Raw genomic sequence first — 18,708 nt, forward strand, 5'->3', positions numbered from 1 at the left:
TGGTTGCCAGCTGATTGCTTACAAACCGCGCTTCATGCACGCTGCCGTTAGTGCATCCTGTGCGTATGATCTCATACCAGATCAACATGTATTCATCTGCAAACATATATCAAGGGCAAGCTTCCTGTGACGGCATGCAGCGTGGCACCCCCACTGGCTAGGCCTAGCCAGCGTAGTCTCATCGGGAGTCAGCGACCAAAGTTGCAGTTTGGTGCAGAGTCAATGAAATGATTCGCAGTCGCATTACAGCACTGGGAAAACGGAAGAACAACCTCGCCAATGAAAGTGAGGGCACATTCTGGCCGTATGCTTTGATTACCACATGGCTGCTTGGTTTACATGTCTTGCACACACACGCCTTTGATAAATCTTATTTTGGTTATAGTAAGATACTGCTTAAAGTGCGGAAATTCGGGACTCCGGTGACTTGCATTATAAGCGGTCTATGCCGTACTTAGTGGTTGAGACCCGAGAGTAAACCACATGTTCAAGCATTTTACAGCAGAGGGAAGTAATAACACCTGTTGCCAACTGTAGGGTAATTACTTTACACAAAGGGTTTTTTCGGCTTTTCAGCTGCTTGGTAGGGCCATAGGGCCACCTGGCAATTTTTCAGAGATCTAGGGCGTTTTTCCCTAACCTGGCATTTATTATGACCTAGGAAATAAACTGTGGGGAACAGTAGAAAATGTGCAAAATTTGGCATATCATACCTGCCAAAGCTAAGAACGCAATCTGCCCAAAATTAATACCGTATTTTCCCGGTGTATAGGTCGTGGTATTTTGTTAATTTTTCTTCGGTGCGTCTTATAGAATGGTGCGACATTATAATTTTTTTTCTCAGAAAAAGCTGCAGTCAAAATTGGATTGGATGCTACGGCCATGCCAAGTGCGCTAAGTTGACCTCCTTTGGCAGTTGCTACGGGTTGTGTGCATATTATGGAGCTACCGGGTTCTTCTCATGATCGAGTTTCCGAGCGCCGTGCGAGAAGGATGGAGCAGTAATGCAAGCGGCGGCAGGCCGACTGCAAGTCAACCAACTCCGAAGTTGTAGCATATGCAGATTGCTTTCAAGATACAGCGCGTCGCTGCGTAAAACTATGCAGTTGCTACCAGACTACAAGCCACCCCAGCTCCCTGCCGTGCTGCCTTCCCACTTTCCTTCCTTGTGCTCTATTCGGCTCACCATCACACACTTTCACTCGCACCTACACCATACCGCATGCGGGGACGATGTTATCACCCTTAGACTTTATACGGAACATTGCGGCAACCACGAGGGCAGAAATGCATCTGGCTTGTCCATATCATTGCTATCACAATTCTATACGAATGGCACTGATACACTTGCGTGTTACCCATGTTCATGAAATGAAACATCACTGTATTCTTTTAAGATTGCTTACCAAATAAACAGGTGCGTCTTATACACCGGGGTGACTTATATATGTTTTTTCTTTCCGGAAAAACTGCCGTTTGAGGGAGGTGTGACTTATAGACCGGAAGATATGGCACATCATATTTTTGTTGACTTATTCAAGAATTTGCACAATAACTATGGAAGATGATCCTCATGTTTAACATTGTCTAACCAGCACTATAGAAATCAGCGATGGTAATCCTATAGACAAGTTTTGTGGCTACTGGAAGGAGTTTTCCCCTGGGCGAAGTCTGCAAGCACTCCCCCGGCACACGCATGGCAGCTGGCAAGGAAGCTGAAGTGTGCATCTTCCATGTTCGCTGCCAGTTACTTTGAGACAGCTACTGTTAAGGGTCAGAAAAGAATTCTGTCCTTTGGAGCATCTTTATTATAAAGTTCAGCAAGTGTTACTCTTAGTTTGGAGGTAAGGCCAGAATGGAGCTGTCAATACTTTAGAAGCAGTATGCTTGTTTGTTGCCTAATCCTGACAGGAGTGAATAAGAGTGAAGAACGCAGCCTTCTAAATCTACCAGCTGCATGAAAACCATTCCCACTACTGCACAGTCAACCACATTATTTGGGGTGAAAATTGTGGACATAAGAACATATGATGGCCACAGAGTAGATAAAAAGTATCTCCATGCTAGTCCATGTTATCTTTACTGCACCTCTAACGCTGCAGCTGAAAAAAAAACCCTGTCAAGCATGAGTGATTAAATTAAACTGTGGGGTTCTACGTGCCAAAACCACAATATAGTTATGAGGCATGCTGTTGTGAGAGACTACAGATTAATTTAGACCACCTGGGCTTCTTTAACCTCCACCTAATGCACGGTTCATGGGCGTTTTTGCATTTCGCCCCCATCGAAATGCAGCCACCATGGCCGGATATCGATCCCGCGACCTCGTGCTTAGCAGCACAACACCAAAGCCACTAAGTAACCACGGAGAGTAAATGCATGGTTATCTCATGCAAAAAAACTAATGTCTTTCAGTATTCATTTCACTTTACAGACATATCCTAAGCGGATTCCTACCGCTACCTAGGCGTTCTCATGAAAAGTAAATTGTCCTGGTCAGACCATATTTCGAAACTTGTAGCAGACGTCTCAAGGTCACTTGGTTAATCATCACCACCACCACCCCCATCATCATCAGCCTATTTTATGTCCATTGCAGGACGAAGGCCTCTCCCTGCAATCTCCAATTACCCCTGTCCTGCGCCAACCGATTCCAACTAGCACCTGCGAATTTCCTAATTTCATCGCACCACCTAGTCTTCTGCCGTCCTCTACTGCGCTTCCCTTCTCTTGGTACCTATTCTGTAACCCTAATGGTTCAACGGTTATCTAACCTGCGCATCTTTTTCTCTTAACGTCAATTAGAACATCGGCTATACATGTTTGTTCTCTGATCCAAACTGCTCTCTTTCTGTCTCTCAATGTTATGCCTAGCATTCTTCGTTCCGTCGCTCTTTGTGCGGTCCTTAACTTCTTCTCAAGCTTCTTTGTCAGTCTACAAAGTCTCTGCCCCATATGTCAGCACCGGTAAAAGGCACTGATAATACACCTGCCTTTTCAATGATAATGGTAAGCTTCCAGTCAGGAGCTGACAATGTCTGCTGTATGCAATCCATCTCATTTTTATTCTTCTATGAATTTCCTTCTCATGATCAGGGTTCCCTGTGATTAATTGACCTAGGTAAACGTACTGCTTCACAGTCTCTAGAGGCTGACTGGCGATCCTCAACTCTTGTTCCCTTGCCCGGTTAAAAGAACGCTATCCCTTTTCCTCTCCTGTGATCAGAAAAAAAAAAAACATATGAAACGTTTGTTGGGAGCAAACTTGAATTTGCCTTTTCTGTATGGATTCCCTAATAGGATTACCTTATTAGCTCTCTTGAGTCAGTTCAAAATCATGCTGACCAGTTTATACCATCAAAATATGATAAATATCTCAGCCAAGCTCACATTAAATCACCTCTTAAGCTAACCCCTTTAGCAGTTAGATGGAGAATCGCACGACTAAGCCTGTTCCACAAGGTATATTTTAATTTTTCTTATGTGCGTGGCACACTGCTATTTTTGCCCTCTCGAACTTCTTGCCGCCTATTTAATTTCAAAAGCATTCAACATCTTTACGGTACAATGCTTGCATTTTAATAAACCATTCCTTCCTACAAACATCAAAGAATGGAACATTCATTCTAAAGCTGTCATTCTTCAGCCTGATCCACCTAAATTTAGGGAGCCTGTAACAGCACTTTTTGTTTGATCTTATATGTAAAGTACTGTCTGATTAATGTCTTGCAGGTTCTCTATTTTATTTTTGCGACTGCTGTTACAGATGTGCACATTGTTGGGTACAAATAATGATTGTAATTTTGTTCTTTATTGTGCGGCCTTTGTATTTCATTGTCTTAACTGCCAAGATGTTAATTACTGCTTATCAGGTTTTTTTGTTTTGCATACCTTTCTGGTTTTTTCTTCTTTTTCCCTCTTTTGCTCCTCCTCCATGTACTGGCAGTTTGTTTGCTTTAACTTGTCACTACTGCTATATACCTGATATTAACAAGACAAATTTTGTTCTTTGTTGTGCTTGCCTTGTACTTGTTTGTTTGGAAAATGGCTGTCATTCAGTTAATTACTGCATTCATTTTATGACATGCATTTTTTTACCTTTCTCCCCCCCCCCCCCTCCCAATATACGTAATGAACTGTATAGGGCATTAAGGGCAAAATAAATGATGACGAAATGCACAACTGCTTGGCAAGGCCAAGTGAACATGTGCACATATCTTGCACTGGGTGCTCTGTCCGCCTCATCAGCACCAGAAATTCTGACCATGTCAAGTCAAATAACTTCAGTATGTTTCACAGAATCTTTGCCAATGTAGACGACATCACGTCATACTAAGTAGACCATGCCAGCTCGACGATAACCACCAGTGACTGCCACTGAGCGTATACCTAGCATACAACACCGAGCATTCACTTAAGCCAGCATGGCTTAAAACAAAACTCACAGAACCAAACAGCTCACAGATGGTGCCACTGAGTACGCAATATGACAGTGAACTGGATAAAACACTCTATAAGCTGTGAGGATTGAGGTGCCTCCCCATGCCTCATCCCCGCGCTCATGTGTGCCACTGGGGCAGTGGTACCCAGAGATTAAGATAAACACCATGTGAGAGCTGGGGCATGAGGCACAGGAAGGCACCTCAATCCCCACAAAGACAAAGCTAATTTCACCAACTTATGTCTGACGTGATGAGTAACAGAACTGAGTCAGAGAGAGAGAGATTATAAGTAAAAAGACAAGAGGTAAGCCTATGCAAGCCACATGAAGGCCAGAATGCAAAATACCAAAAATAGCGTATTCATGCAAGCCGTTGAAGTACCATATTGCATTCTGCATATGGGCCCTATGGACTTACCATTCTGCAAAGCACACAGTTCCACCAGTATGGTCTGTTAAAGGTGCTATTTAAAAAGTTTTGTGCATGCATTATCGCATAGTGAAGTTGCCCCATTGGGGTCTTTTTTTCCCCCTCATAAACATTAGCAGGCCTGAAGACTGCAACCACTGACCTGCATAAATGGTATGGCACGTACTCCACCCACACTGCGCAGCTGTGGCAGGAAACGTAGCAGCCGGTCAAGTAAGGCACAACGCAGGGCATGCAGACCCCAGGCTGTGTCAGGGTCCTCTTGAGGCAGTGTGGGCGGAAGCCCCACAGAGCTCGTCTCTGAGCGTGCAAGGCCTCCCTCAGGCAATGCATTGTCTCCATAGGCGCTGCTGCGCCCACTGACATTAGGCTCGCCTGTCATTGAATCAGCCCCACTGCCACCACTCTCCGAGCCAGCACCACTGCCACCTTGCTATGTGGGCACAACAATGAGGAAAAAAAAGCAAAAAGCATTCATAACAGTGGCTCTACACAGTTCATGCTGAATTATCCAAACTGTGTTAATAGATGTGCATACATAATAAAAAAAAAATTGAATGCAAAAAATACAGTCGGACCTCGTTATAATGAAGTTGGACCTAACATGAAAACGCCTCTATTATATTCAATATATATTTAAACGTACAATGTAAACATATGATGCTATACTGATATAGAGAAAAAGGTTTCTGCAGATTCCATGCATTCTGGGAATCTTATTAATGTGAAGCATTTGCCACACAGTGTATGTGATGAATGATGAAATTTTTTAATGTTTCGGTTTGTGTGTATTTCACTTCCAATGTTGGGAATCACTAAGGGACCATCAGAAGCATATCGACTCATATCCTCTAAGCACCCGGTCTTATGCTGCACAATTATTATGGGAACCTCCACAATGCCATGTCTAATATAGAACATGTAATGCCATCTCGAGCACAATTAACTACTCGTGAGCACAGTGAGAACGAAAAAACATCCTACACATATGTGGCACTGAATTGGATGAGTCAGCTACTGTGTACGAGAGAGAATGAGGGAGAGAATGCTTGGCATCACCATTAAACACCTGCCTACAACTGGTATTGCAGGTGCACCACAGAGGCTGCAATTGAGGGGAACACCCACAGCGCCTGGAGTTCAAAGCATAATACATCAGTGTAGGGAGAACGAAGAGACACTCGAATATACAACGCATGGCTGAAGTAGACTCAGCACCTGTTGGGTATCCCAAGGTCACTTTTGGGCCAATACAAAATGTGGTGCGGTGTTACATAGCACCTCAAAGAGCTAGCTACCATGCTTGATGTTGCTCTTGCAGTGTAAAGTAGAAACTCAATGATACGATCCCATTTCTTACGATTTTCTAGTGCCAATGTTTGTGATCAAGAACACAAATCACCTAATACAGTTATGCTTCTTTTTTAGCAGTTAATGCGTTCCTGCAAGGCACCAACATTCAGTATATCGTCAAACTGCAATCACATAATACGTTTTCCAGCCACTAGACCTCATATGAACAAGGAAAAGCGTGAGGCCTGAGTGATTGAGAGGAGTAAGTGCCTGCCACGGCAGCTTCCTCGCAGTACTCGCCCACCGATGTCACGTGAAAATGCTGGCATGTACTCAGTTTCCCCTTCAGCGGCACAACAGCGCGACGAAACGTTGAACACCTACTATCACCAGGCTAGGCAGTTGATTTTTATTATTTTGTCTCTCGCTAAATAAGATTGAATTTGTAGCATTCAACACCACTTGGAACAAACACAGAAGGTTTGCTTACATGTTGATCACAGTAAGTAATTGTGGATGAACATGCCTCACGCCAATTTGGATCATAATTTAGTCACTGCGATCATACTTCTCAATCACACGTAGCATACCCAGTCCTGCTGAGTGAACTCAATCACCTGTATCCTGGTGACCATTCTTAATGGCCAGTAAAAAATGATCCAGATCGAGTCTATCACAGCAGTCATTGCGCGAGTGACACTGGGATTAGAAAAGCGGGTTAATTTCTTAAAGATATGAATACGAGTCCCATATCGAGTTTTTGTCGATAAAACTTGATAAAAGCGCTTGCCGATTCGGAATATTGATATATCAATACGTAAATGTTAAATAGTGTCACATATATGCAAAAAGAAAGCAAAACACTGTTGCACTTTCCCAAAATTTCACTGTCTTCGATGATCGTATGTGCTAATCAACAGAAAAAGTCCGAACAAGACTCACTATATTACAAATATTATTTAGAAGACACCACTCACTTTACATAGAAATAGTTCTTATGTGGCAACCTCAACTTGCATTTCCTTTTGTAAGAATAAAGCAACAACTAAAAGAAAATGCCGGTCATATATACGGCAAATTTTCATCTACAGAGTCTACAATACCGATGTACCCACTTGTAACGATACTGGTTTTAACAGTATATCAATTATAACAATGAGAAGCTGCTGCACCGTTAACTTTTTGTATGTTTTCCATAGTAAAATAACCTGCTTACTACAATGTCCCGATGCCGCACTATCAGTTATAACGCTGAAGTCTGGCTGCTGAGTGTCCGAGCCGAAAGGTAGTGAAATGCGAAATCCTTGAAAAGAAAATGAGAAATTTGAACCACTGCACGATGGCCTGCTGCTCCAACAGCCGTCGCATGGTCATTTTCCAGCTTTCTCCACGCACCTCTCTCCCGTCACCCTTCCAGCCCTTTGAACATGAATGGGCTGCGCCCATAGCTCTACACCACACTACCCTCTGAAACACATATGAACCATGCCAACTGCACTTCTCGCATGTTACTCACTGGCTCCTCATCAGCACAGTTCTGCAAACAGCTTAATCGCTTGTGTTCGTCTTTGTTGTTTGCGTCGAAATCGTTGCTGGCCACGTGATTTCTCAACCTCGTTTGACTCACCGCCGAAACGAAAGATGGCTGATCTGCCCACTGATCATCGCCAATGCCTGACGTTGCTGGTGAAAAGGAAGAGCACGAGTATATGGATTTGGAAACTAAGTGCTTCTAACCGATGAGGCGATCGACACAAATGTGCTTGCATCGGATAGAGACGGCAACGATGACGTGATAGGGCAGGCTGCCTCAACATTGTCCTTGCAGGAGGCCTGGCAGATGATTCAGTCCACCCAGGGCTTCATTTTTGCAAGGAACCTTCCGCTGCACTATGTGGAGCATCTGGATGCCTTGGAGAAGGATGTCAGCAAGCTTTGCATAAAGCATGCAAGGCTGATGGACATAGAATTTTCTCGTGCAAGCCTGAGAAGTACGTGGAGAGATGCTTGCGGTGATCTCGCCTCAGCGTTTCATTTTGATTTCTCAAGCTGACAGGCTGCCGCGGCAACCTTCTCGCATTCTTTAAAAGGCCCCTTTTGGGGCCACCAAAGCGATACCTCGGCGGTGCTTGCATAACGCTTGCCACCCATGGCCCCTCTTTGCAGTTGTTATAGCAGTGCCATTCTTTGATGCCGACAGCCATGGCTTGTTACATGTGATCGGAGCGCACAGGAAGCAGCTAAATGAGTGAACATAGTCAGCAGCTGGATGGAAGTATGTGGTGGGAAGGGAAACTGGCCTCCTCGCCATTAAAGTTCTCTCACATCAGCTCTGCCGTCGCCCTATTTTGATTTCTCCATGCAACCCAGTTACAACAATTATCAGTTATAACAATGAAATTTTTGTGGCACTTGAATATTGTTATAAGCGGATTCAACTGTATAGCAAAAAAACTGTCTGAAAAGCCAAAGCAATAATAATAAATGGTCCTTCTCAGGCGAGCTCATTGACGATCCCATCCACTGTAACTTTGGAAGTTCTCTTGATGTAAATCTCATAAAAGTGCTTCTACTAGACAACACACATTTAGAGTCAGCTCGTGGTAACCCTTTTTAATTAGCTGCTTCCATTTTGCAAGCCCTGCATTGCCCGACGGGGCGCCGAATATAGATAGTACCTTGTCTGGGTTTGACCAGTAGCCACTCCGGCTCTGAAAGCTGGTTCTTAAGTCTATGCTCTGACACAGGGAAACGAAACATGTCTTCTTCTTGCACTGATGCTTCACGTTTAGCATCATTAGTCGGTGCAATTTCCACTCACAAAGGCTCAAATTACACTGCACGATACCCAAGAATGAAACACTTGAACGAAATGCTTCGCACGGGGCAAAGGGAAACGCCATGCGATGCATGGGCAACTGCAACGCGCCGGAACCGCTGTCACCTGTGCTGACACCTTAATGATGCGCAGCAACCCTGGCAGTCAAAGTTGAAAGGCAGCGCTGGCGCGGCCACCTCCTCCCATTCAAGGACCCTTCTGGTCGCCACACTAGCAGCAAGTTTATTCCAGGCACTATAACACAGCAGAGTGCTGTGTTGGTACGTCAGCTGCTAAGTCGCGTGTTGCACAGGCCAAAGATCCTTTTGTTGTTTTATTCAAAGTTCATTGTATGCCTGGCAGTGTAGAGCTTCCGCGGTGCCGCAAAGCCGTTTTCTTATTTCCATGTTTACAGTTCGCCACGGTACAAATTACCAGTGTTGCAAGTGACAGTTCCCCTGTGGCAACAAATTTTGGAAAAGGGCAAATCATGATTAAGAGCAACAATGATGTTTCTGGAGCAAGTGGCATAATGCTGCACCACTTCCACAAAAGGGCAAGTTCATCAATTAGTGAATCCAATCTGTATGAATGCTAAAGAAAAGCTTAAATTTATTCTGAAGTATATACTGCACTTAGATGTGGTGAAACAGTCCACAAAATGAACAGACTACAGTTTTTGCAAGTATGGTTGAGGTTTTCTTTCTTTGCAGTTGACAAAACAAGCACAACATGAGAATTCTGCATACAACAGAGTGAAATATATATTTATATTGCAGCTGTACGAAGGTGCTACAACAGTCTTGCAGGCCTTCACTAGGCTTCCTGGCTCGTCAAGCTTGTGAAAGTGTGCAATCTATGACTGCATTCAGAGTAGTGCTTGGCAATGTGCATCTGCATTTGGATTTCTGATGATTTAAGTCTTCATCTCTCTTTAACGAGTTCTAAATGTTTCTATGCATGTTGCCCACATTCAGGCATTCCCACATTTTTCATGACATCAGGTCTTAGTCAAACACTGCTTCCTTGACTGTGGGCCAGCTTTCTGCAGCTGGCCATAGCAGAAATATACATACTTAGGACATGGCTGCAGTTAAAACGTAATTACAACATACCCATAACTCTGCTAACAGAACCTTAGAACCTGACTGCTCAATTTGCAATGGTTCACATTATGGCTGAAGGATATTGCAAACCATGTTTACATTCAGCTATGTACAACATTATGAACCATCTTGTCTCAAAGTGAACCTGATGCCACACTACGAGATAAGTTGCAGAAATACAGTCGAATCTTGATAATTTGAACTCGAAGAGGCCTGAAACTTGTTTGAATTAAATGAGGTTCGAATTAAAGGAAGCTCATATAATGGAGGTTTTTTTTGTGCTGCACTGTGTTAGGCAGCACATATGCACTGAGCCAACACATCAGAGATGAATTCCAAAAGTGTGGCTTCACAGCAGCGCGGCACGTGCTGCCTGAAGCCATGCCTATAGGCAAAATTCACCCACACTCCCACTTAACTGTTGAATTTTTAGAATTTCTGGTGCTTCAAATTATGGTACTTGAAACTGGAGACGAGAGCAGCAGCCAGCGCGCGGCCGTGCTGCTAAGTTGGAGGTGCTGATGCAAGAGTTCGTGCAGTTGAGAGCATGGTTGGTGGCACAATGTGTTCGACTTGACCATCGCAAACACCTATGAATGCGTTCTAACTACCGGCCGTTTTCACACATTGAAATGCACATAATTTTGATGGGACCACAGCGTCAGTGCGAATATGCTGGAAGTTTGAATTAAGCAGGTTATACAGATTCCACTGCATATCCACTTATGACATGCCTGCAGTTAAAATGTAGTTTCAACATGTCTCTAACTCAACTAACATAGAACCTTGGAAACGAAATGCTCAATTTGCAATAGTTCACGACACGCTTGAGGAATAATGCATACAATGTATACATTTAACTGTGTACAATGAAATACACCATCTTGTCTCACAGTGTGGCTTATGTCACATCAGGAAACATTTTCTGTTCTGGGAAGTCCACTCATAGCAGACACCAGTGATTCAATCATACCAGCTCTGGCTTAAGTGTAGGTGATGCCTATGCCAGCAGAAGACTAAAATGTATGGAAGCTGCTAAGGCCTTACAAATGTAGTATTATCGTTAAAAAGAGGGGAAAAATGCAAACAAATTAGGGATAACAACACATTCTCAAATTTTGCTTTTGCCACTTCATGCGACGTTCGGCATGGTTTTGGCTTCTACTCTAAGGTTGGAGCCTGCAACATCTTTGGTGAGTGGATGTATAAAGGTGTGAAATCGTGCTCTTGAGTTATCACTTGTAGAAGCGTTCTAGTACTTTATAAAGTCTCCCATTTGCACTTTAATTGTTAATGATACAGGAGAATATTGTCATAATGAATTTGCATATAGTGAACTAATGGCTACAGTGAAAAGAAATGCCAGTCCATAATACATTCTTATAGGCTTCTATGTATTTTACCTCTGACACAGTCAAGATGGCTATGGTGAGGAAATGGCTATATAGAAGAAGAGGCTACATTTTTTTACTATATCTGAAACAATATGAACAATTGTGACAAAGAAAAAAATGAAAAAAAAAATGATAAGGATGGACAATAACTATGACTTTCACCATTTTAAGTAACAAGGACAATTTGTGCGTGTATTGGCTGCCTTGAATTCTTACTGGGTCGTCACCATGCTTCCCTATCATGGTGTAGATGTTAAAGGGACATGCTAAAGTGGTACATCTGTCTGATGACATGGATTTCAAGAAGTATTTTCTTTTCGTATTTGGGTTGAGTTGGCTCAGTAAATGTTTCCAAAATTTGACAGGTGCGACCTTTGGCTCCTTTAGAACACACTGTAGTCCATTTTTACCAATAAAAAATTAACTAGGCTCTAGCAGACGCCATAAAAATTCACGAAGTCACAGCAAGATCGTGCAGTAACTGGCACCGTCCTTCCATTTTGCATATTTTCTGGCTAACTAAGCCTCTTTTTGTGGTAGGAGTGCCACTTCTGGAATTGTAGAATGGCAATTTACTAATAATGATTTAGTAGCAGAATCATTTTTCTCTTTAATGTCCCTTAAAATTGTGGCAGCAGCAATACACGTAATGATAGCAACCCCTCTTCCTTTGGTCTGCATCTTGCATCATAACAAAAGTGCCATGCAGCCTTGAAAAAGACACAGTGGCTTCAGTTATTCATGTGATTAATGGCGAATTAATGCATGATGTATGGGGGTGGTTCTCGTTAATTCGAACACACAAACTTTTGGTTTATTTGAACTGACGCTGTGGTCCCGTCAAAGTTATGTGCATTCCAATGGGCACAAACGCCCGGTAATTCGAAGGTGAAGCATTGGCAACAATTAATTTGAACATACTGCGTTCCGACAATGCTCTCAGCAGCATGTCAAATCACGTGGCAGCACCTTCGACCAGCATTCCTCTGACCCCACCATAGAGGAAGAGCTTAGGAGAGACTCCTCAATGCCGCACGCGAAGAAAGAAACCACGGTGGCAATTTGTGCTCAGGCATATGCAGGCGCGTAACACCGATAACTTCTGTTAGTGACGGTTTAGTGACTTTTGTTAGTGTCGCGGCCCATAGAGTCAATGTATAAGAACGTCTGAAATTTTGGACGCAAAAAACCTTCGTTGTCTGATTTTCTGGACTTTTTGCCATGAACCCAGGTTTGAATTGGCATTAATTGAAGCCACCATCGCAGCCTATTTTGATTATCCCCTCGCCTTGAGCCGGTGCTCTCGCACGCAGATCCGCTGTCAGCCGTAGCCACACTGCGGCAACGCTAGGCCTAGCTACTTCTACATCCGCTACCACGCTTCTTGCTGTTTGGTGCTGTGTTTTTCCTTGAAACAATTCGCTGCTGTTAGCAAGTGTGCTGACTCCGCCTTTGTAATCCTCGCCAATGGCTTTGGAGCGCGGAAAGCATGGTGCATTGCATAATATCGGTTCCCGAAAGTCAACTTTGTCCCAATATAGCAGTCTTATGCGGTGAAGCATACCAAAAGTTCGAAGGGGCAATTGACACGGGACATGGCGTTTTTCCTTTAATTATACACGCGTGCACCCGCCGTCTCGTATCACAGTACAAGCACCGCCACGCCTCATAACTGACTAATTTGTAAATACGTGTGAATAAATCTTGTGGAACTTCCCACTAATGTGTTAGCTCAGTGCTCATGTGCCACTGCAGCTAAGTCCTCCATTCAATTAGCTTCTTTTAATTAGAAGAAATTTTCAGGCGCCTTTGACTTCGAATTATCGAGATTTGACTGTATAAACTGTTTGCGTAGCTTGAGAAAGTTCTGACATGACCAAAAGAAAACACTGTACAGACAACCTTGATTTAACACTTTATAGCCAAAGGTGTGTAATCTGCATTTCAGTAGAGAGCATAGTTTTGCTCTCTTGAATGAGAATCAATCAATTGTGCTTAGAACAATTTTGTCATAGTTACAGAAAGACAAAATGGCGAACAATGGCTATAGAAAAGATGTTACAGTGAATATTTTTCCAGGTTCTGACAACTTCACTATAACGAGGTTCTACTGTTGCACTTTTTGTCACCAGCCCTGTTACAATGAACATCTTTATGCGGTTCTGCCCAGCCATCAAAGCAACTTGTATGGTAGCTATGTGGCATAAAATGCATAAGTTAGAAATAGTCTGCGCACATTTTATAGGCAATATGTGAGCTACTTCTTCCACACCTCCTTGAGCTGTGAAAGGGTTGGTCCAAGTTTGCATCCATGCAGAGCCCATTAAAATGAAAGCAGCTGGCAAGAAATGGCACTATAGATCCGTTTAGCACTAAAGGAACATCTTGTGGTCATGCACCCCATGCATAGCCAGGAGGGGCTGTTAAAAGTGGCAAAGATACAGACAGCTCACAACACAAATGCACAGCTGAAGCGTAAGGAGTAGTACATGCAGTGCAGGGTGCAGTCTGCAAACGCATATAAGCATACAGCAAAGCACCGCCGCACAAAGAATGGCAAATAAAAGGCAGCAGGCTACCTTGAAATCACACGCTGTGCAGAGAAGTAACAAAATGACTGGTTCCTCAAAGCATCAGGAACTATGTTTCCAGAAAGCAGCAAGGTTTCTCACATAGTAGCACACTGCACACACATGCACACGCACCAGGGAAAGCACGACGAGTCGATGCATCGGCAGGGAGCACTGCAGCAGGGAACACGAAGTTTTTCAAGGCTGTTAGCTATTGCGTGTTCATGAAAAAGCATGGTTATGAAGGAAAAGAAACAGAAAGGGACAACATTTTTTTTTCCTGCACGAACGGTAATAAAAAGTTAGAAGTCTACTTTTTTTTAGTACATTTAGTATATTAACTTTGCTTTGAAATGGAGATAAGTAAGCTGTTGGAAAATGCATACTAATACTTAATGTGTACTCATGCCACATCTCTCAAATTAAGATGGTTCCCCCAATGCTTGTACAACTGCTTTACGGCTCTAAGCATGTCAGGCTTTACGAGAATAGCTTGCAAAACTTAATTGTATGCAGGCCATTTGCATTTGTCATGGAAGGCTTGCCGACTCACTGAAGAGACGAAAATCGGTGCTGAAAGTTCTTTGACATCAGTATTCTTATGGGCAAAGGACAGAAGACTTAAAAACTTTCCGTTAGAACATACTCGAGATACTTCGAGTTGAGTTTGATATAGCATATGCATTACAAGATGCTACCAAGCCATTCATGTGAACTGCAGGAGAATTCAGGAATGCATAGTGATTCTTAGGCTAAGAGACTGAGAATCCAAACTTCAAAGCAGGTGCAAACTATCTCCGGTATTAGTGGTATTAGGCAAGAATAGTGATAGTGAAAGCATTCAATTTATAAGTGCAACAAGCAAAACTGAAAATGCTTAGCATTTGGCCCCAAGCATGCAACTCCCACTTCAAAGTGGGTTGATTTGTTTTCCAGCTAATAGTGCAGCAGGCACCAGTCATGCAGCAACATGAATATGTGCATTTATACCACGTGACCCATACATTGCAATTATGGTTGAAATTAATTTCACATCTTTACTATTGTGTGCAAACACTGTGTACCCAAAAATGCTCAAATCTTTATGAATGCAGCTAACACAATTACGACGTGGTATCAAAAAGTTGAGACTGGCTCTGTTTACAAGAAGGTAATTTATCTACATTTAAGCACTATCACCTTGAAATAGTTATCTTGCATCATAATAACAGTGCAGCGTCCCTCAGCATCCCTGCCACTTTTGCAATGTGCCTTGGAAGTCTTTCAAAAACAAATTGAGCAATTGCTGCTCTTCACACTTGCGTCAGAACAGTGACCTTTCAAATTTTTAATTTTGGAAAGAGAGGGAAGTCAACAGTAGCCAAATCTGGTAATGAGGGCATTGAAACCATGCTGTTTCAAGGGAGAAACGTATGAGGAGAGCACTATGACAGGATTCATTGTCATCGCACAGATCAGGCTGTTCTTGTTAAATGTTCTCCCTTAGACGCCCAAGTACTTAAGAGTAACACTCGCTGTTGATGGGTCTAGAAATTTGGGGTGAATTCAGAATGCAAGATGCCGCGAATGTCAGAAAAGACTAAGCAAGCTTGTTCAAGGTCTACCTGATCCCTTGTTGACTTCCAGTAGCATTCTTCCATCCTAGAATCAGACATGCCACACAACTCGCAGAACTCTTCCCTGCGTTGCCATAAGATTGCTGAATCATATCAAATGTATGTGCCAGATTTGCCCAGCTTAATGAACAACTTCATGCTTGCTCCGTTTTGCCTTGCAGTTCATGATAAAGATTGAAGACATTGTAAAATGCATGACCAGCATGACAGCAGTTGCTCCACTCGTTATAGAGACTGGATGATTTTCTTCGGCACTCTGAATTACCAGCGTTAGTGCTATCTGTTACTGCATGCAGCCTTGTGTTGCGCTCTGTTGCGATGTTGCAAAAATAGCCTGGGAACTTTTTGACACCACCTCGCGTCAGTACAAAGAAAAGCCCCAGAGAAAAGAGTTTTGTATGTTCAGTAATGACCACTTTTATCTCACTGCTACTATGTTAGATGTGGTGTAGCATCATGACAATGAGCACTGTGTTGCAGTGAACTTGCACCAGAAAGAAATAATTGTAGGGTTGTGCGAATGCTCGAATTAAACGTGTAGATCGAATAGTAAACATTCACATACAGCTCTAGCTGCGCACACTCCTGGCACCATCTCTCGTGCAAAGCGTGAGCCTTGCTCTCTTCGCTCCTCCTCCAATGCCACCCATGCGCGGCGGCAATCGGAGCACACGCTAGGTGGCGGCTGATCTCGATGATGTGCTGCTGCCCAAGCCGAAACGCATAGCCGCTGCGTGTACCCCTTTCCCCCCTCCCCCCTTCTCTCCTCCACGGCGTCAACTGCGCGAGAGCGTGCGGTGTTCTCCGGTTGCCAAAGCGCCAGCTCGGTATCAGTGGATCATGGTGCCCCCTTCCCAAGCCAAAACGCAAAGCGACCTTCAGTTGACTTGCTAGCAGTGTCAGCCAGTCGCTGCCATCTCTTCACTGAGCAACGTTCGTATGCGCTGCCTCCTGCAACCTCCCAATAAGTGAGGCAGCTGCGCCACCAAGTTACGCTCCGTTTGCGGCGGCGGGTGTGAAATGTTCTGCACCAGACGAATTGTCCGAGGCTTACAGACGGTTTACATAATAATATAATCCGTCTGCCTATATAAGTAGTTTATTATCAGGGGTTCTTTCTGAGCTATGAGCGAGGCAACCAGTGGAAGTCCTTCGTCTGCTGCTCTGTCAAACGAGCTGCCCGAGCAGAGGCCCAGCACCGTCGCCGCCAGAATCCAGAGGTGCGCTACGCCAAACCAGGCATTGGTGCAGCAAGTCTAGCATATATCCATCTATTTCTCTGACCACAAAGCTACCTTCATGACAATCAAGATCTGGGAGTGGAGTGTTTCTTGAAGAAGTGAAGAATAAAAAGTTATAACTGTACATACTACATCTCTTTCTTGAATTATTTGCCTGAGTATATAGAAAAGCCGAAACAGTCTAAGAGCTGCACTCAAATTTCACATTAGGAAGTAACGTAATCGACGGCAATCTTTGTTTTTTCACAACGAGCATTTACTGACCATTCTTGTACCCGTCAGGTCAATAGAGAGTTTCAGATTGGGGGACGCAAGCAGCTTGCGTACGCAAGAACTAGGGGCCACGGTACTGCGCAAACGCAGACTCCTACGTCTGCGTGAGTGCATGTGCAGTACCGTCGCCCCTAGTTCTTGCGTATGTAAGCCGCTTGCGTCCCCTAATTTAAAACTCTCTATTGTCTCTCTATTGACAGGATCTAAAACTCTCTATTGACTGGAGACGCGCAACATTTACGTCTCCCGCTCAAGTCTCCCAGCCTCCCCTTTTCCATGTAACTGGTGGACCCGCTCGCTCTTGTGCTGCGTGTGTGGGACGGCGCCGACTGCGGTTTTGTTGTTGTGTGTCGTTGCCTCCGTGCGCATCAACGATATCAGTGTTTCTATTAGTTCGTTCGTGCTAGTTCCCGTCGCCAGAAAGGAGATGAACGATGGCAAATGGAAGTGCAAAACGATATCAATTGAGCAGAAGGTGGCTATGCTGAAAGCCGCTGAGTCCGGTGTGAAGAAAAAAAAAAATGGCCAAAGATTTCGGCATAAGATTGAGCACGCTGTTGACGATTTTGAGCAGCAAAGAAGCTGTCACCAGTGCTGTTGCACGTGGTGTAAAAGGCGACAGAAGCTGTGAGCCCCCGCTTTCGAAGCTGTAGAGAAGGCGGTCTTCAAGTGATTTTTGGGCACAAGAGCAAGCGGCACTCCTGTGAGTGGGGCACTGTTGCAGTGCAAAGTGAGGGACTTCGCGTGCATCATGGGGCACGATGATTTTGTGGCGAGTGTCGGCTGGCTGCAGCGTTTCAAGGAGCACCACAACATCATTGGCAGGGCTGTCAGAGGGGAAGTGCAGTCTGTCGACCATGAAGCTGCAGTGGCGTGGGTGGAGACAAACGTTGGACAGCTGCTAGAAAAATACAGTGTCAAGGATTTGTTCAACGCAGATGAGACAGCCCTGTTCTACCAGATGCTGCTGCTAAAAACCTTGGCCTTCAAAGGTGAACGCTGCCAGGGCAGTGAGCAGAGTAAGGTCAGCATAACCGTTGTGGGGATGCGTGACTCTCACGCGTCCCCAGAGATCTAGTTTTCCCGCATAGGCCCGTCTCCATGCGGCTTCGCCGCGCACGCGGTGGTCGGAGTGGTTGAAGCGCAGTGCGAGAGATGGCGCGAGTGTTGCGCTGCGACGGGGTTACTTGGGCGCAAGGGAGAACACGCTGGCTCTTGGGCGGCGGACCGACGAATGCGGCGGACATCCCGTGCGTGCGCCGATCCATGCTTCTGCGAGACCGTCTCGCGTGGCCGCCTTCGAACGCGCCACCGTTCGCGTGATCGTACGGGCGAAAGACCAGGCGTTGGGACCCAGCATGGGGCGAACATATCCGCTCGCTATCCGGTCGCGGTGAGTCGAACTTCTAGATTTGTCGCACGCCCATCGGCATGTTTTGTGGATAGCAACTCGGCTAGCAGGCATTGATCTATGAAAGGAGCAATAAATGCCCTTGTGATTGTTTGCACTACTGTGTTGTCGTTCC

At 44.4% G+C, this 18,708-nt stretch overlaps 1 protein-coding gene across 4 annotated transcripts in view; it reads right to left on the reverse strand.

Moving 5' to 3' along the window:
• Window positions 1–18,708, reverse strand: part of poe (E3 ubiquitin-protein ligase-like protein poe) — a 549,114-nt gene that overhangs the window by 135,021 nt on the left and 395,385 nt on the right. For 3 of the 4 annotated variants that reach the window (XM_075691124.1, XM_075691109.1, XM_075691133.1), the window contains 2 exons: window positions 14,188–14,226; window positions 5,014–5,304 (listed from right to left, as the gene is read on the reverse strand). In XM_075691124.1, the coding sequence (XP_075547239.1) occupies window positions 5,014–5,304; window positions 14,188–14,226 (330 nt within the window). The remainder of the gene's footprint in view (window positions 1–5,013; window positions 5,305–14,187; window positions 14,227–18,708) is intronic. The other variant, XM_075691117.1, reaches the window with a different exon arrangement.

Source organism: Dermacentor variabilis, chromosome 1 (assembly GCF_050947875.1).
Source record: "Dermacentor variabilis isolate Ectoservices chromosome 1, ASM5094787v1, whole genome shotgun sequence".
In the NCBI taxonomy this organism is placed as follows: domain Eukaryota; kingdom Metazoa; phylum Arthropoda; class Arachnida; order Ixodida; family Ixodidae; genus Dermacentor; species Dermacentor variabilis.